This window comes from Lotus japonicus, chromosome 6, assembly GCF_012489685.1.
Source record: "Lotus japonicus ecotype B-129 chromosome 6, LjGifu_v1.2".
Taxonomy (NCBI): Eukaryota; Viridiplantae; Streptophyta; class Magnoliopsida; order Fabales; family Fabaceae; genus Lotus; species Lotus japonicus.
The window spans coordinates 1,928,469-1,948,181 of NC_080046.1; the positions used below are offsets into that span (position 1 = coordinate 1,928,469).

Here is a 19,713-nt window from a genome sequence, read left to right on the forward strand (position 1 = left end):
TTATGACGTATATATAAACAACTTCTCTTTACTTTTGTGATTATCAACCATAATTTTACTATTACTAATTTTCAATCGTATAACCAAACGTTAGTTGTTTGTTTCAAGCCATTAAAATATTTTTGCATAACTAAAATTAAATAACTGTAGGTATAGTTAACTTTTGGTTCACACATAGTAACATTTAGGTAATACACCCAAATAGACTGAAGAAAATAAAAAAGTTTGTTGAATCCTGAGCAGAATCAAAGCTAACAAGTAGGGAAAGTCTCAATCTTTGCTACGCACTTTCTTAAACTTGATAAAAAAAAATTAACTTATAGACACATGAATAGAGATAGAAAGAAAAGAGATGTGATAAGAAAAGAAGATTGAGATATGAGGAAATAAAAAGTAAATATGAAATAAATAAAAGAGAGAATGAATATATCATTGTTGGATTAAAAATGTATCTATCTCTAAATAATAAACATAAAATTAGAAGAACTATAATATTTTGTTAATAAAATAACATTGCTAGCTACTTGCCCCCACAATAGTATTTGTGACTCTTATATATCTTTAGCTCCTCCACACAACCCATCGACCACCATCTTGTAAAGCCTTCATCTAGTCTAGGCCACTGCAAACCATGACCCGAACCCCCGATTCCCAATGAACTAGAGAAAACATAGTCTCATCTTGCTCGAGTAAAGTTTCTTTATTGAACACCCTAATTGTACTAAATCACAATCTTTCCCTGCCCATACGAATCACCATCGCGCCAGCAATGAAAGAGCTGAGATTTGTACACCACCACCGTCAATGAAACCCCCAAACTAATGCAAGTCAACACATGTAACCAATGTCGTCACCATCCTTTCTTACTTTTACCCATGCCGACACTTGGAACCTCAACACCATCGTCTTCTTCATGGTCTTAATCACCGCCCATAATCCAATGTCAACCACCATTTTCCCTCCATTTATCCAAGCACTCTGAATCTCTAAGGACCACCTGGAGTGTCGGGGCCTCCACCACCATGAAGCCTTTCCACCCTCGTTGTCTCTTTCTTTCCTTCTCGATCTCTCTTCCTTTCAATCACTCTTGTTCTATTTCCACCCTTATTGTAAAACATCTTCTCGTTGAAACAATGCATTTCAATTTGACCTTCTTCGTCCCACCCAAAATTGAAACCGACGATGCCTACACTCTTTTCATTGTGTTGTTCACCTGCACCTCACCCTCCACAACAACAAAGGTGATACGATGGCTTCAGCGAGGGTTGAAACGACAAGGATGTTGGTTTGTGAAATTTCTATACTACATCATCTATTCATTGGCATACCGTAAATTACTTTTTCAGTGACACACAATAGGAGAGAAAACACCTCCCAACTACCGAACAAGTCATCAGTGGCATGCTGGGGAGGTCAGTAGAGACCCGCTCCTAAATAAGAGCGCCGAGGAATCTCCCCAAGAAGGGTTGCCCACCAATTGAGGTTTTACTGACCCTACCTAGGAGAATTCGAACCCTTGTCCTATGGGGAAGTGAGAGTTAAACTCGCAATCTGAAGTCTGAAGTCAGTTGTGTCAACCCATTTTACCACCCATTTAGATTTTGCCACCATGGACTAAAAGTATATGGCTTAATAGCACTTTTGGCCCCCCACGTTTCAAAAATGTGCAATATTAATCCCCCACGTTTGAAAATAGCATAATGGTACCTCAACGTTTGTCTCCGTTAACAGTTTTGGTCCCCCACCAATTTTCCGTCCAAAAACTAACGTTTTTTGCTGACTTGGAAATTTTAATAAAATTTAAATTGATAAAATTAATAAATAAAAAAAAAATCTGGGACACTCATCTTCTTCATCATCTTCTCATCTTCATCTCTGTTCTCTCTCCTCATCCTCATCTTCATCTACAAAATCAACATTTTTCTTCTTCAGTCATCCTACTCCCTTCAAATTCCCCTTCTTAAAAACCTCCAACACTGCCGATTCTCCTCTCTGAACACAGAACCGTTGAATCCTTTCACTGAACCCACACCGTTGAATCCCTCAATCTCGTCCCTCAGCTTCTCCTAACCCAGATCTGGGCATAAGTGTGGGCGAGATGAAGTAGTGGTGATTCAGCGGACTTGGGTCTCTATGCGGTGGTGGTTCGGCGCGGCGCGGCGTGATTTGCACGATGCTGGCACTGGTCTGGTCGTGCGATTCACAGCGGAGGGGCGTTGCTTTCGTTGCTTTCACTGGGTTTAGTTTGCTGTTACTGTGGTTGTGGCTTCTTTTCACTGGGTTTAATTTATTGTGGTTGTGGCTTTATATTGTTGTGGCTTCTTTTCACAGTGGATTCATTTTCTGCAGCATGCTTATATAGGAGGTCAAAATTGTAGGTTCAAATTGCAGAAGAACTTTTGGATTCTATCCAATTCAAGAGTTGGATTTGGTTGAGTGCTAAAACTCCAGGGTTCCCGTATTCTCAATTGATCTCCAATCCTATGCATTTCCTGAATTGTATCTAATATGGACAGATTTGAAGCCTTGAGGGTTGAGTTTGTTACTACAGCTACGGGGTTCTTTTTGATTTCATATTCATGTAGCTCTATATCTGGTCTGTCTCGTTTTAATTTATTTTTGCTGGTTATTGTCAAAAGAATAAGTTTGTTGTGGCTGGCAAAGAAATAGCATTGTTGAAGACCAGCCATGGAAGAATGAATCCAAGTGTGTGATCTGGGTTTTATGGGCAAGGTGATGTATTTGTAGGGAAGATGAAGATGTTTTGGAGAGGAATATTTTTTTTCTGGGTTTTCTAGGTTGATGAAGATGATGAGGGAGATGAAGAAGGGGATATTTTTCTTGGTTTTTAAGTGTTGTTAATATTTTAATGAATTAATTTTTTTGCTCAATTACATATTTACCCTCAGAACGGTTAGTTTTTGGACGGAAAATTGCTGAGGGACCAAAACTGTTAACAGAGATAAACGTTGAGGTACCATTATGCTATTTTTAAACGTGGGGGATTAATATTGCACATTTTTGAAACATGGGGGACAAAAAGTGCTATTAAGCCAAAGTATATTCATCCCAATTTGTAAACAAGATAAATCGATTTTGGAAATTTTTGAACATTTACCGAAGCCAAATTCAGTAGGTAGAAACATACCTACCTTTTCCTAATTTCAATGGAGAGCTGAGATAGTGATCAAACACGTTGAGGTCCCACGGCGTGAATATAGGAGCATAGGAATCAAGAATTTCTTGAAAAGCTTCACCATTTTCTTCACGTCAACGTTGATAGCAAGCCCATACCTGTGACAAAAAATGGAGGTGCAACAATGGTGGAGGCTTAGATTCTCCTTCAGGAGTGCTACCATGGTGGTGTGCTTTCTCAACATAGTCACTGCGATCTTCTTGCTTCATGGCTTTCTTGCTTCTTCCTACACTCGCAACAAACTGTCCACCGCAAACTCAAACTCAGGTTGGTCCCCTTCTCTCTTTCCTGTCAATTTTTGCTTTCTCATGTGAAATTTCTATCCTTTGGGCTGAAATAGATCATGGGTATTAGATATTTTCGTTGATCATGCCTTAAAGTTAAGATTTTTCTGGTAAAGTTTGTGGCTTTTTGTGTGATTACATGAAGGGGGGTGAATTTGTGTTTGTTCTTGATAAAAACTAAATTTTGTGAAACTAAATATCCTGTAAGATGTAATCAAATATCTTTATCCGAATTAACATATCCTGTAATAGATTTAGGATTTTTTGTATATAAGTTTCATGATAGTTATCTAAATTCTCTGCTTGAAGTGTAGCAAAGCATTACTCCAATCAATCCCAAAGGCTTTATTCCTTATGTGAAGGACAAGAATTGGTTTTCATTTCTACATTCTCATTTTGAACATTAGACAATTTAGCATCATATAAATAGCACTGATTCTTTTAGGAAATTCCTATAATAGACTAGTATACTGTGGAGTATATGTTAAACTTGCTTGTATGATGTTTTCTTATTTTATTTTATTTAAAATTGCAGCTCAGCTCAGTTACATCAAGGAATCTGAAGAGATTCGTCTTGCCATGTTACCATTGGAGCTGATTAAAAGAGTGAGTTTGTAACTGGTTTTGTTGTTCACCATATTTATTATGACCGTTTGTTGTAGATGAATGATGCCCAAGTGCCAGTTCTATAGTTAGCGATAGAGAAATAATTTTTGTAGAAAGCAATTTGAGCATTTTTCTGGCAAATGATGGTTTATTTTAGAATTTCTGGAGCTGACCTGAAACCTGGTGTTGGGTTTTTCAATTCATCCTCTAGTTGGAAGACTAGTAGGTCATGTTTCAAATTATTCACACACATAGGGTTTGCCTTATACTCAGTTTTGTGTGAAGTGATTTTTTCTAATGACTTGCATGCGCTACCTGTCTCAGTTAGTCTTTCTCCTGTTAACCTGAATTACAATGTACGTTTTTATACTCATCTTTCTGGTACAACGCTGAAAATTTTATTGTTTCTGCAAAATCCGTTTGTTTTTACCTTGATTGTGAAGTCAACTGATGGTCAATGAATGAGAATACAAAAGAGTTTATTACCATCACCTACCAGTGACAGTAACTAGCAGCTCACCGACATCAGATGCTCAGAACTTCTTAGAACCTGTAATTTTTCCCTGTACTTAGTCTGATCAGAGGTCATGTGATATGGGCCTCCAATGAGGGTGTATCGCAGAAGAAAGAAGGGGTGCAGGGGTAGGATGGGAAGTAGTGGAGGGAATCTGTTCCTAGAGGACGCAAGAGGATTAATCACATTGAAGGAAAAACCCATGCTGAGACAGATCAACAATATGACACATGGGTTGATGAAGATTCTCTCATTATGACCTAGTTTTGGCACTCTATGACTCCGTAGATTGGCCAGACTTATATGTTTTTCCCTACTGCTAGGGAGATTTGGAAGAATTTGGCGCAAACATATTCTATGAAACATGACTCTCAGCCTATTTAAAAATTGGAAAATAAAGTTTTCAATTCTAAGCAGGGAAACCTTGAATGGTCTCTTGATTGAATTGGATCAATTTCAGAGTTTGACGATGAAGTGTGATGAAGACTCTACGGCACTGACCCAGTTTATTGAGAAAGCACGGATCTTTAAGTTTCTCTCTGGGCTAAACTCTAAGTTTGATCTCATTCGGGTTCAATTTCTGTGTCAGGAGAAACTCCCTTAGAAACACAGTTCGTGGTGTGGAAAGTCAGAGGACAGTGATGACGGAGAAAAGTCAGTTGATGGTTAGGCCTTAGCCTCTAGAAAGGATCCCATAAAAGGCTACACTTCGCTCGAACGGCCTAACCGTGACAATGGATTGTGCACTTACAGTAAGAAGTCTGGCCACACTAAAGAGATTTGTTTCAAGCTTCATAGAAGGGATACAGTCCTTGGACGTATGGGCGGGGGCAAAGGTGCTCTTCAGAGGCGCGCAAATCACATAGCTTCTGACTTGGAGATTGTGGATGAAGACCCATATGTTCCTCAATCTCTAAGGCTAGAGCCATCTTCTTTTGTTGGAGCCTTGAAGGTACAGGCCAGGGACATCTTCTATAGGTGGTATAGATGGGTCTTCTCCCACAACCTCCAAGACAGAAGTCGCATGATTTGTGCGCCTCTAAGAGGTATCTTTGGATCCGTAGATACGTCCAAGGACTTTATCCCTTCCATGAAGTTTAAAACAAGTTTTTTAGTGCGGCCAGACCTCTTATAGTAAGTGCACTATCGATCATCACGGTTAGGGTGTCTGAAAGAAGTGGATCATTTTCTGGGACCCTTTCTAGAGGCAAAGGCTGTACCATCAACTGGTTTGACGTCCATCATCACTATCCTCCAATTTTGTTCACCACGAACTGAGTGAAACACCTCTGGGAGAGAAGGGAGTTTCTCTTTACCCAAAATTAGAACCAAATGGGATCTAATTCAGAGTTTAGTCCAGACTCCTGAGAGAAACTTAAAGATCCGTGCTTTCTCAATGTCGTGGAGCCTTCATCACACTTCACCCTCAAACTGTGATACTGATCAATTCAATCCCGAGACCATTCAGGATGCAATTAATAGCCTGTTAGGGAGATAGTTCCCTACTTAGAATTGAAAACTCTATTTTCCAATTCATAACAGCCTGAGAGGTCTTGTTTCATAGAATATTTCTGCACCGAATTCTTCCAAATATCCCTAGCAGTAGGGAAAAAAGCATATAATTTAGTCAGAGTGCAAAAACCAGATCATAATGAGAGAGTCCTCATCAACCCAACGTGTCATTGTGGATCTGTCTTAGTAGGGGCTTTTGTTTTCAATGTGACTCATCTTGCGTCTAGAAGATATGACCCTTGCAATATTGGGAGATCATTGTGGGTCAAAGGTGGTAAGGAGGCGGTTTTCCCTTCTGGAGCGAGTTTCTCGTCTGTTTTGGGAACCTCCTTTTCAACCACAGTGAAGGACGAAAAAACAAAGCCTACAACAGAGAAACAAAGAGAAGAAAAAAAGGAAACTGAGGGGAAACTTGTCAGTTTCCCTAGTAAAGATATCATATAGATCTAGTTTTTTTCAAATTTTATTTCCTTGTATTTATTTTCTTAATTAGGTCTGTTATAGTCTGCATATTGTAATCACCAATTGTAATTTTTAATTAAGAAATAAAATTCAGATTACTTTTTCTCTCTTTTCAAGTACTCAAAATACATTTATCTGTGAATCTGAGTATCTTCCATCTCAGGTGAGGGAGATTGAGCAGGAAGTATACAGTGAACCAGAAGCAGCCCAGAAAAAAGACGCAAAGAAGACTGCAGCAGTTGATCTGTCTAAAAGGTTAAAGGACTTGCGTTCCTTGAATGATGCTGCCGGTGTAAAAGGTGTTTCTCGTTTCCCTCTACGAACCTTTCTCAGTCATAACTCTCCTGTTGCTACCCTGTTTTCTGAAAAGTATTGCTTAATAATTATTCCAATTCCAGCATATTTAGATTATCATTGTGATAGCATCACGACAAACTGTACTTAATAAGTTGAACAGCATTAGCCATTTTAAGTGAGGATCTTTCATACGTGCTGATTTTAATGGTTATTTTTTGTGTTTAATGGATTGTTGGATTAACATTAATAAATTCCTTGTAGGTTTGAGCTTATTTATTTATTTTTTAAAATTTAAATAAATGCTCAATTATATGGGCAGTTCCATCAAAGAGCTAATTTTTCTTCTTGTAATATCTTGGCTACACTATGTTTGGAGGCTAGGACCCTTCTCTTTAATATAAATCCTACAACAGATCTGCATATTCTTACAGAACAGTTTCTAAATGCAACTCTATTTCTTACTTGTATTCACCCCAAAACCTACCAAATCTCCTAAAGCTTCATTAAGAATGCCCTGCTTCCAGCACCATTGCAGCAAGTTGTGCTTTTAATGTCCAACTTATATGGCCCGATTTATTGTTCCTTATATAGGTTTCATGCCAGCTGTTTTCCTACTCAACCATTAGCCCTTAGCCAGCCTCACTCGAGTTGACAAGTATTTTCTACATACTAAATGCTTAATTGCATTTTCATTCTTTTTTACTATATTTAATTATTGATTTTGGTTCCCTAATACTCCTTTTTTGCACAAATTCGATACGTCAAGTTTTGAATTGTTGCAACTAAGTCTATCCATCCTTTTCATTCTACTCGGAAGTCTCAAATTATTTTTCCACACCTAAAATTGATTAAATTATTTTAAACTTTCATCCGCTCTAAGGTCCTGTGTGTTCACTTATTTTGATCTTTTGTGTCTTTCACTTATCTGATACCAAGATTAAACCTGGAGCTCTGAACTGCCATGATATTGTGTTCAAAGCTGACATGAACCAAGCTTAAACTATTATTTTACAATATTCTATTTTGTTCCTTTCCTTTCGAAAGACTTTGTTTTTTTAACCAAATATACATGTAGCTGTTTTACAATACCTTGTGAGCACTGAGAATAGACTTTGTTTCTGTTGAATATAATTTTTTCTAGAATTTGCTGTACAATGTATCTTTTGTTCCAATCGTAAGCACACATTTTGAAGCCTGAATACTTTGATTAAGATCCTCTCATTTCACTTGAAAATGTCAAGTGAAAAATTGTGTCTATCTCTTTCTTCATAAATATTTAGAGGGTTCCACTTGATTAATACATTTTAAGTGATGGTTGAAGATGACAAAGTCATATCCAGATGAAAGGATCCTGATCCATGAATCATGAAGTATTTTTGTGAAGAAGCATTCCTAGGTTTAAACCATATTATTAAAATTGTGTTGGCATTGGTTTTTATTTTCCTTTGATGTTTGTTGTTCCCAGCTTTGGAGGAATGGCGTAAAAGGAAGATGGAGAGGGCTAGACAAAGACAATTGGAGAAAAATGGAACGACCTCTTCACAAACTTGACTGGAAATACTCTCCAATATGTGATTAAGTGATGGTTGAAAATTGAAATGCTAAGTACTAGTCACTACTTACACTGTATAGCTGATTTTTGTAGTAACTTGTGCTGTAAAGACATCTTTCTTGCAAACAGAATTTGATTGTGATTGATACTATGTAGCTCATCTTTTACTTTTATTTTATTTATTTTTTAGCAAATAGAAACAAATAATTTACCATCTGCCTTGATATTGTTTGATGATTTTAAGATGAGTCTTATAACGAGTGCTTCCAAGAAGTTACTCTGATACTGTTTCTTTATGCATTCAGGTAAGAATACACATATTAAGAAAGTCTTTAGCTGCTAGTCTGCTGATTTATACAGGCTGTTAGTCTTCTCATGTTTTCGTGATTCTAAGATAGGTGCAACAATTGCTAAACTAATATTGAAATCCAAATGTAAAATATGGTAATCTGGTTATTCAGTTTAAGATGTGATTCTCAAATTTAAATTATATTTTGTGCCTCCTGGGTTATCAAGTCGAGAGGAGGAGCTTATCGATCGCACCTCCCAGCTCATTGAGTAATTATAACAAAATACTTGACCTGAAGGAGGATCCGACAGAGGGGCCATCACACTAGCGTCGTCTGAGCAGCTGATGGTTTGAGAGTAGATTTTGTCATGTAGGACTTTTCTCTTCATTTTGTTCATGCGGGTATACTTTGGGGTAGAATTCGGTATTGTGCTTCATGCGTGCGATTACAGGAAGTATGTCGTGTATGAAGTCTTTTTATGTGTGATGTACTCTTCGTTTAGTGTGCAGTTGATTTCCGATCTTTCTTTTATTTGAGCCTCATGCCAACATGTCTTTTAACTATGTTGTCCCTTAATTATATGTATTTAATTGCACTCTTACTTATTTATGCATCTTAGTTTTTTTTTTTAAATTATTACTTGTGTTTTCCCAAAGGTTAAAAGTGGTTTAGTATGTTTATTTCCACACTTAATTAATTCCCTAAAAATCAGAGTACAGATTACACAATATTTAAAATCATATTTTGTTGTTTTTACTGGTGCTTGATTACAACATGAGAAGTGGACGAGAGAAATGAGAGCTTGAGGAATTTATCAAAATAATAAAATATTAAGACATTGGGTAAGAGAGCTTTTGAGAGGACAATAATGCAAACAGTATCCGGTAGAAAGTATTAGAAAGTTAATTTTGGTTAGACTCTGGGTAAATTTTTTCCTGATATAAAATGCATGAAAAAGTAATTGTTGCTACAGTTCCAAGTAACAGTAGATCTTTATCTGGTAGGATGGACTATCATGAATACTAAATAGTTAAGTTGATTAAAAAAATTAAGCCCTTTAATTAATTAGACGATGCTGGACTTGCAAAGACAAGCAAAAGATGGTGGATTATATGGTGTGAGTGATGGCTATGTAATCCTACCCAAGCGTGTGACCAGCTTGTCACTCTAAATTGATAGGAAAAGATCCTTCACTTTCAGTCAAAAAGTTTGCTTCAATGGAGAAAAGGGTTCTGTGTTAGGAATTTGGGACAAAGAATAGCAAGAGTGCTCTGGTTGAATTGGGCTCACAAATACCAAATCAATTTAGTGCTATGTGAGTGAAGATAGAAGAAGATGTGGGAGTTATAATAAATTAGTATGTACTTTCTAATTGATATCATTACTGTCCAAATTAAACTTGGCATTAGCTAAATTGGTCGGTAGTGCCAAACAGCTAACATATTTAAGATCAGATCAACAACAAATCAATTTAGTGTTTTTTTACCAACCGGCTTTATTATTTGATCATATAAGTAGCCGTGACAGCATACATAAAAAAATTGCTATGAAACATCCTGTTAAAAAAAAAAGGTACAGGAAATAGAAAAAAAAAATATATACATATATATTTAATAAAGCAAAAACTTATAATAATAATAGTTAAAAAAAAAAAAAAACAATCTAACCTAACCCCATAACCCACGCAGCCCCACACCCACAATTGCTGAAACCGTAAAAAAAAAACAATTCTTTTCTCTCTCTGTGCTCGTTGCTTTCTTTCTTCTCCTTCTTTTCTCTTCTCTTCAATTTTCTTTCTTCTTCAAAGGAAACAAAATACTACACAATACCCCCACCATCAAATAGACGTTGGTGAAGAGAAATTATCTTGCAAGTGGAAAAGATGTTGGGCATGGTTTTGGGAGATAGGGTTTGTGCTAAAGAATGAGAAGAGTACCCACCGCTTCACGATTACTCAGTCGGGTTATTGAGGTATATCTATCACTTATAGATTTAAATAATGATATTATAGTATATGTTAGACTTGAGTAGGATTATTTTAGGGGTTTGGGTACATAATTGGGGATTTCATAGTTGCTCACGGGTAGTACGACATAAGATAATTGTTGCAGAAGGTTTGAAGTTGATTTTTGGTGTTCAGATCTGCCAGTTAGTGGTTCGTTTGGTTGTCGCGCAGTTGTGGAGAGCAATCGTGTTGGTTCTTCGTAACGGTGAGTGGTTTTCAACTGCTATGACATATTTTTAACAGTCTTATAACTGATTTAATTACTTTAACATGTGACCTATTTATCTAAATTGGGGAAACGTGTTTTAGTATGTTTGACTATCATTCTTGAACTCTGAAAGCTGATTTTATGAAACTGATTTTGAGCATGTTTTATGAATTGGTATGAGAAGAGAATGACATTGGGTTAATTTGGAAATTATGTGAAATTGAGATTGTGAACTTGAAAAGCTTTGATGAGCATTGAAAAGTTGTTATTGAGAATGTTATTTTGAAAAGCTTTGATGAGCATTTGAAAATGATTTTGAGACTGTTGATGAGACTTGTATTGGTTTGAGAAAACGGTTTTGGGGATCCTTGATAGAACCCTGTAGCCGTTAGCGGAGGTAACGGCCTAGGTGCACCTAGCTAGTTTGATTCCGGGAGGAGAGGGCTATCCGTTAGATGAAGCCGCCAGTGCACAGAAAGGGCTATCAACGAGATGAAGCTTCCCCCGATGAGATTGATGAGATATGACATGATTTCGGGTGGAGAGGGCTATCCGTTAGATGGAGCCGCCTCTTGGGTAAGATAATCCTTAAGAGGAAAGGGCTATCAATGAGATGTAGCTTCCCCCGATGACACGATGTGACTTGAGAAAGGAAAGGGCTATCCGCTAGATGGAGCCACCCCTATCGGAGAGGCCATCCCTTAGGAGGAGAGGGCTATCAGCGAGATGGAGCCGCCTCATGGTTCTACATGTGTGACCCTATTAATTATATTTCTGGTTTTATGTTTTTCATATATGTGCATGATTTTAACTGTATTTATTTGAAATGGTTATTTATGAACTTTATGATTTTTGTCAAGTTCATAGTTGAAATGATTTAAACTGGTATTATTGATGATATAAATTGTTTATACTGAGCTGAGAGCGAAAAACTCGTGCCTAGTTTGTTTCCCCTTCCTGTTCATGGTGGTTGTTGACTGCTCACTAAGTCTTTGTGACTTACCCCATTCATTATTTCCCTTCACAGATTTTCAGGCAGCTTAGTAGCAGACTGTTGTCAGATTCAGATCATTCGACTTATTTCCTTTAGCAGGTTGTCATAGTGGTGTCTTTTATTTAATCCTGGTTATCTGCAGCTATAGGGAGTCCTAGGTGGATTTAGATTTGGGATTGTGATTTATTGTTATATTTTAAGAGTTGGCACTTGAGTGCTCGAGTTGGTTTTATATTTCACTTAAAATACTGGTTATGGAAGAACTCATTGGCAGATGTTGTTAATTTGTAACTATTGGAATTACAAAAGAGATTCTAGTGTTTTTATATATGTGTACAAAGATATTTTGAATAAATTGTTTGGAAAATGATTCTATGAGGAAGAGGCTTGCCAGGCTAGGGTGGTAGTCTGTGCGCCGGTCACGGCTTAGGATTTTGGGTCGTGACAAAGTTGGTATCAGAGCTTTGGCTGTAGGTCCTAATAGCTGTAGACATGAGGTAGTGATAGAATCTTTCTAGTAAATTGTGAACCGCAGCACAACTTACTTCAAAGATGCTATTAACGCCTCATGAGAGTCGTAATGTTGTTTTCAAGTGTGATTTGAGTTCGTTCCTCATTCACTGAATTCCGAGTCATGTGATATGTTTGATGAATATTCTTTGTTCAGTGAGGATGCCACCTAAATTAGGATTTTCGTTATACAATGAGTTATCTTACTAGGATCATCTTAAAGGAGGTCGTGGTCGGCGTTGTGGTTTAGGCGAAGGACCATTGCCTGTAGGCGCTGGTTAATTGCTGTGTAGCCGATATTAACGTGCTTATCTTGGGGTTATGAAATTCAGGGATGTTAGAGCTTATAGTTGGTACGAACGTGTTGGAGTGGTTGTTGGACAGCAACAAGGGAACCCACATAAGAAAATTTATGGGAGTCAGTTAGAGGTTAGACTGAGGAAAGTAACAACAAGTAGGTGCCACTAGATAGATTGAGGTCACGGTGATTGGTTTTGGGTAGCTAATTAATTCTCCTACTTTACACATGCGAGTAAGGATCCACAAACGAATATTGGTTCTTTAGAGAGATTGTGGACATAACTTTGATGCGCATACATTAATGCGGTATAGTTAATATAGTTCTATCTTCTGATTGTGGTATATGATTAGATTGATGGCTTTATGCGTATGAGAGCACTGAGATCACCTCTGATAGCATAAGATGGATTTTCTTAGAAATTCAAGAATCGTTTCGTAATAGAGAGAGCTAGAGAGCTTAGCAATTGATTTGAGATGCTAGGGCAGGCCGAGGACAGTGACTCTAGAGAGTGGTTCTAGTGGATACTTGTCAGGATTTGTTCAAAGTCGTAGAGTAGATTTTAGGGGTCTTTACAATCCATTTTTATTCCTAGAAGCATTTTGAGCAAGATCTACACGTTGTCCTACTTGTGTGAAGTTTCATCCCGTAGCTTGCTTTGGAGATGATTAGGTGTGCTGTTAGTGCGATTGAACATGTCATATTACGAGGAATTTCCTTGTGGTTGTGGTGCAACCTTTCTCTAGTAATGGATAAGTGTTATTAGGAGTAGCTTTAGCATCTTACCTGCTCCTACAACACTTGTTAGACGTGTTATGAGATTTTTGGCCGAGGACGTGTAGTACCAAAAATTATGGTAAATTAAATGGTAGTTGAGGTTGATGATATGTTAGGAGAGTGGAGCTCGAGTCTTTGCTTTGACTCATCAAGATGCTTAGGCAACCAATGTAATGACAGTAAGTATACTCTTCATATGATCATGAGATGATTACGTTTGCTTAATGCTAAAGATCGATACTCTTTTTATCATTGTAGTCAACTTAGTGAATTATCTTCTTTCCTGAATAAGATGTTGGACGTTGCTGTACCTCTTTGGGAGCATTTGGTAGTTGAGTTTGTGCACCATTCTTTTTAAGGTATCCATTGGAGATCGATTGAGAGTTGTTGATAATCGTTATAGCTTAAGACATGATTGATTTTAATGTGATCTTTGGATATAGATTGGTTAATCTTTTAGTCAACGATACTTTGGACTGTCATAAATAGGGTAGTGAGATTTAAAGTACATGGAGAATCTTTTTTCCCATTTCCGGAGAGCGAAGTGGACACCTCATAATCCAATTTCAGCATTGAAAGGTTACTACGAAAGAGTTGTAGGTGATAATTGATCTTGGTAGAAGATATTCAATTAGAAAAAATTGAAACAAGAAGAGATTTTTGTGGTGGGTGTTTTGCAGAATGTATTCCCTAGAAAATTTCTTGGTGTACCTTCCAATAAGGGGATAGAGTTTTCCATATACTTAGTTTCTGAACCAGATTTATTGTGAAGAATAGAGTCAAGACCATAGTTATGTGTTGACTACAGGCAGTTGGAGAATATGATGGTATTAAAAAAAAAGGGAGACTTAGTGATCTAGGTACCATAAATGGAAAATTAAGAAAGAAAGAATTTTGAAGACCACTTACAGCACATGTTGTGACTGTAATGGGTTGTTGGTCATGCCTTTGGACCTAGTGACACCACTGCTGATTTAAGAATTTAGTGAACCATATCTTTGAATCCTTCTTTGAGCATTTTATGATTGTGTTTATTAATGATATTCTTAGTTATACTGAGGATAAAGAAGAGCTCTAGAAGCTTGTTGATAGTGGAGTTCCATTTGGGGCTTGCCCATTTCAACTTAATGTTGAGTGTTGACTTACATGCAAATTCTTTTTACTCTGGTAGATGTTAGAAAAAACTCAAGGTTAAGAATTGAAGAGGATTTTGATGGAGATGATGTTAGTGGTCCACCCAGAAAACAATTTTAACACTTATAGTTTTGGTGGAAAGAAGAAGCTTTTGCTGTAAAAAAAAAAAAAAAAACACCCTGGTTGGAAAAAAAAAAAAAAGAGAGACTTCTGAGTTTGCTAATTTACTGGTTAGAAGCTTTGGCAAATTGATCACAGTCATCTTCCTATTGCTTCATGTGATAATCCTAGGCAATCATGTAGTCCATAATTTCCTAATTATTGTATGGTTACTTGGTGCAACTGTGGCCATTACATCAGGTAGTTGCCTGAAGGATTCTAAGCCCTTTTATTCATTAGTTCCAGTAACACTTAAATATACTGTATGATAGCCTTTCAGTTAAAAAAAAATTGCAAAGGGTGAAGATGGAAGAGGATGTTTAAAGTGAAAAGATTTTATAGTTTTCATTAGACTTTGTTGACATTTAGTGATTTGAATGATAAATAGGTGTGCCTAATGTAGATTGTTTGAGGAAGAAATATTAGAGGAGACTCATCGTTCTTCATACACCATACACATGAATTCCATAAATGATTCAATACTTGAAAGCACATTTATTGGTGGGAAGGAATAAAATAAAATAAAAACGTAGTGGAATTTGTTTCTAAATGGTATGTCAAGGAGGTAAGGATAAGCACTAAAACCCAGTAGAGGTGCTTCAATCTATTGAGATAAGTGAAAGTGGATAGGTATTGCTATGAATTTCATGATAGATTTTCCTAGGACATCAAGGGGTTATGGTTCCTTAGGTGTGATTATAGATTGATTGTCAAAGTTGGCACACTTCTTGCCTGTGAGAGTACCTACACTGGAGCTGTGTATACTAAGCTATACTTGGATAAGTGTGATTATTTACTTGCTGTACATGTGTCTACAATTATTGGAAAGCTCAATTCATTTCACAATTTTGGAAGTCTTCCTTGAATTGCTTTGATGACTCGCTTGAATTTAAATATTGTTTATATCTTGAGCTAATGCTCATACAAGCATGAGAGAGACTATTAAGATCTTAGAGGATATGCTTTGGGTCTGTGTTCTACAACAAAGAGGGAGTTCAAAGCAGTAGTTGTCTTTGTTTGAATTTGCTTATAATAACAATTGTCAATCTAGCATTTGGATGACACTATTTGAGGTTTGGTATGGTAAGTGATGCAGGTTACCAAATAGGTTGGTTTGAAATTGAATAAGCTAAACTTTTAGGCAAAAATATATACATATATATTTAATAAAGCAAAAACTTATAATAATAATAGTTAAAAAAAAAAAAAAACAATCTAACCTAACCCCATAACCCACGCAGCCCCACACCCACAATTGCTGAAACCGTAAAAAAAAAAACAATTCTTTTCTCTCTCTGTGCTCGTTGCTTTCTTTCTTCTCCTGTGCGCAGCTTTGGTTCTTTTCTCTTCTCTTCAATTTTCTTTCTTCTTCAAAGGAAACAAAATACTACACAATACCCCCACCATCAAATAGACGTTGGTGAAGAGAAATTATCTTGCAAGTGGAAAAGATGTTGGGCATGGTTTTGGGAGATAGGGTTTGTGCTAAAGAATGAGAAGAGTACCCATCGCTTCACGATTACTCAGTCGGGTTATTGAGGTATATCTATCACTTATAGATTTAAAGAATGATATTATAGTATATGTTAGACTTGAGTAGGATTATTTTAGGGGTTTGGGTACATAATTGGGGATTTCATAGTTGCTCACGGGTAGTACGACATAAGATAATTGTTGCTGAAGGTTTGAAGTTGATTTTTGGTGTTCAGATCTGCCGGTTAGTGGTTCGTTTGGTTGTCGCGCAGTTGTGGAGAGCAATCGTGTTGGTTCTTCGTAACGGTGAGTGGTTTTCAACTGCTATGACATATTTTTAACAGTCTTATAACTGATTTAATTACTTTAACATGTGACCTATTTATCTAAATTGGGGAAACGTGTTTTAGTATGTTTGACTATCATTCTTGAACTCTGAAAGCTGATTTTATGAAACTGATTTTGAGCATGTTTTATGAATTGGTATGAGAAGAGAATGACATTGGGTTAATTTTGAAATTATGTGAAATTGAGATTGTGAACTTGAAAAGCTTTGATGAGCATTGAAAAGTTGATATTGAGAATGTTATTTTGAAAAGCTTTGATGAGCATTTGAAAATGATTTTGAGACTGTTGATGAGACTTGTATTGGTTTGAGAAAACGGTTTTGGGGATCCTTGATAGAACCCCGTAGCCGTTAGCGGAGGTAACGGCCTAGGTGCACCTAGCTAGTTTGATTCCGGGAGGAGAGGGCTATCCGTTAGATGAAGCCGCCAGTGCACGGAAAGGGCTATCAACGAGATGAAGCTTCCCCCGATGAGATTGATGAGATATGACATGATTTCGGGTGGAGAGGGCTATCCGTTAGATGGAGCCGCCTCTTGGGTAAGATAATCCTTAAGAGGAAAGAGCTATCAATGAGATGTAGCTTCCCTCGATGACACGATGTGACTTGAGAAAGGAAAGGGCTATCCGCTAGATGGAGCCACCCCTATCGGAGAGGCCATCCCTTAGGAGAGAGGGCTATCAGCGAGATGGAGCCGCCTCATGGTTCTACATGTGTGACCCTATTAATTATATTTCTGGTTTTATGTTTTTCATATATGTGCATGATTTTAACTGTATTTATTTGAAATGGTTATTTATGAACTTTATGATTTTTGTCAAGTTCATAGTTGAAATGATTTAAACTGGTATTATTGATGATATAAATTGTTTATACTGAGCTGAGAGCGAAAAACTCGTGCCTAGTTTGTTTCCCCTTCCTGTTCATGGTGGTTGTTGACTGCTCACTAAGTCTTTGTGACTTACCCCATTCATTATTTCCCTTCACAGATTTTCAGGCAGCTTAGTAGCAGACTGTTGTCAGATTCAGATCATTCGACTTATTTCCTTTAGCAGGTTGTCATAGTGGTGTCTTTTATTTAATCCTGGTTATCTGCAGCTATAGGGAGTCCTAGGTGGATTTAGATTTGGGATTGTGATTTATTGTTATATTTTAAGAGTTGGCACTTGAGTGCTCGAGTTGGTTTTATATTTCACTTAAAATACTGGTTATGGAAGAACTCATTGGCAGATGTTGTTAATTTGTAACTATTGGAATTACAAAAGAGATTCTAGTGTTTTTATATATGTGTACAAAGATATTTTGAATAAATTGTTTGGAAAATGATTCTATGAGGAAGAGGCTTGCCAGGCTAGGGTGGTAGTCTGTGCGCCGGTCACGGCTTAGGATTTTGGGTCATGACAATAGGGTTACTCTGTCTTGATTATTGGATTTGAAATTGTTGATATATATTTGTGCATATGCGTTGTTGGATTGTATTGTGTGGCCTTCGTGGCGTTATTAAGTGGCGATCAGGAGGTGTGGTCCTATGATTGTCCCGTCTTGTGAGACGTTATAAGTGGCGATGAGGAGGTGTGGTCCTATCATTGTCCCGTCTTGTGAGACGTTATAAGTGGCGATGAGGAGGTGTGGTCCTATCATTGTCCCGTCTTGTGAAACGTTATAAGTGGCGATGAGGAGGTGTGGTCCTATCATTGTCCCGTCTTGTGAGACGCTAAGTGGCGATCAGGACGTGTGGTCCTATGATTGTCCCGTCTTGTGAGACGTTATAAGTGGCGATGAGGAGGTGTGGTCCTATCATCGTCCCGTCTTTTAAGACGTTATTGATTGACTCATATTGTTGGTTTTATTGTCATCTGATATGTTAAGTGGTTGATAGCTGAGTTAATCTATATTGTTGAGGTTGTTGATATCTAGTTTGATTTATATTGTTGAGGATTATTGATATCTGATTTGATGTTATATTGTTGAGAATTATTGATATCTGATTTGTCGTTATATTGTTGAGGATTATTGATATCTGATTTGTCGTTATATTGTTGAGAATTATTGATATCTGATTTGTCGTTACATTGTTGAGGATTGTTGATGCCTGAATAAATGTTATGATGTTGATATATGAGTTGAGTTATGATGCTAGTTCATTTACCATGCTAGGTCATTAAATTTGAATAGCATGATTTTCTCTTTTATACATGGTAATTGCATGGAGTTAACCCTTTCTATTTGCTACTTGTTATTTGGGCGCTTAACGCTATTAGGCGATGGAGATCCTTCCGCCGAGGCTTAGCTGCTCGAGTTGGAGATCGAGTCGTAAGCGGTGGAGTAGAGGTGTGAGAAGCAGCTTTGCTTCTCTTCTTGTGGATTATGTTTGAGTCTCCCTTTCTTTAAGAGAACTCTGTTATTAAAGCCTTGCTTCCGCCACTGTTAAAGTGCGCATGTTTATTCTGAACCTTAATATGGTGTTGTAAGCTATTATTACTATATATCGGAAAACAGGTTATTTAAATAAAGTTATCATGTGTTTCCAACCCTATGGTATTCATTCTCATTTTCAAAAAAATTACCCTTGGATTTTAGGGATTGTAGAATAGTCCTTAGGCTTTGTTAGGTTACTAATGTGATTCCTCAGTTGAGAAATTGAGGCGTTACGGGGTCTTAGCACATAACATAGGCCCAAGAATTTCTATAGCATGCTTCTTTGTGAATTCCCTTGACCCAATTGAAGGTACATCAAAGGTTTATGGTCCAATTAAGGATCTGCTTTCAGAAGAAAACCCACCAATCTACAAGGATGTTACCATCAAAGATTTCATGGTACATTATTATGCAAAGGTTCTTGATGGGAACTCTTCCTTGGGCCCCTTCAGGTTGTGAATTAAACATGGAAATACACTCTTGATTTGTTTCCTATGGAGCTGGCTGTAATATACCTAAATAAAATTGATTTGTTTCTGTTCTGTACTAGGGCAAGCTTACGTAAGAGAAAGACAAAAAGTAAACCCTAGCAGAGCACTAAAATAGCCAAAACTACCATAAAAGGAATATTCTCATTAATGTTGAAAAGTTGGTTTCGTACAAGTGGATGACCTCCCC

The 19,713-nt window shown here is 37.2% G+C and overlaps 1 protein-coding gene and 1 long non-coding RNA gene across 4 annotated transcripts; both read left to right on the forward strand.

The window, feature by feature from the left end:
• The first annotated feature begins 1,929 nt into the window (after positions 1-1,929).
• On the forward strand, positions 1,930-8,637 carry LOC130723739 (uncharacterized). The gene is made up of 4 exons (XM_057574863.1): positions 1,930-3,463; positions 4,016-4,086; positions 6,738-6,873; positions 8,337-8,637. Exons 1-4 carry the CDS (start codon positions 3,307-3,309, stop codon positions 8,420-8,422), a joined length of 450 nt encoding a protein of 149 aa, XP_057430846.1. The 5' UTR covers positions 1,930-3,306; the 3' UTR covers positions 8,423-8,637.
• A 1,650-nt stretch (positions 8,638-10,287) lies between these two features.
• Positions 10,288-19,148, forward strand: LOC130722428 (uncharacterized). 3 transcript variants are annotated; one of them, XR_009013949.1, is made up of 6 exons: positions 10,399-10,684; positions 10,854-10,923; positions 11,954-12,019; positions 16,175-16,338; positions 16,508-16,577; positions 18,879-19,148. It is a non-coding gene; the product is annotated as an uncharacterized LOC130722428 (long non-coding RNA). The 3 variants fall into 3 exon arrangements; XR_009013948.1 differs by having other exon boundaries at positions 10,288-10,684; positions 11,954-16,338; XR_009013950.1 differs by lacking the exon at positions 11,954-12,019 and having other exon boundaries at positions 10,401-10,684.
• The last annotated feature ends 565 nt before the right edge of the window (positions 19,149-19,713 follow it).

Coding starts and splice junctions, on each gene's coding strand:
- LOC130723739 (XM_057574863.1), top strand. CDS start 3,307: ATGGAGGTGCAACAATGGTGGAGGCTTAGATTCTCCTTCAGGAGTGCT. Junction 4,087..6,737: donor CATTGGAGCTGATTAAAAGA/GTGAGTTTGTAA, acceptor CTTCCATCTCAG/GTGAGGGAGATTGAGCAGGA. Junction 6,874..8,336: donor TGATGCTGCCGGTGTAAAAG/GTGTTTCTCGTT, acceptor TGTTGTTCCCAG/CTTTGGAGGAATGGCGTAAA.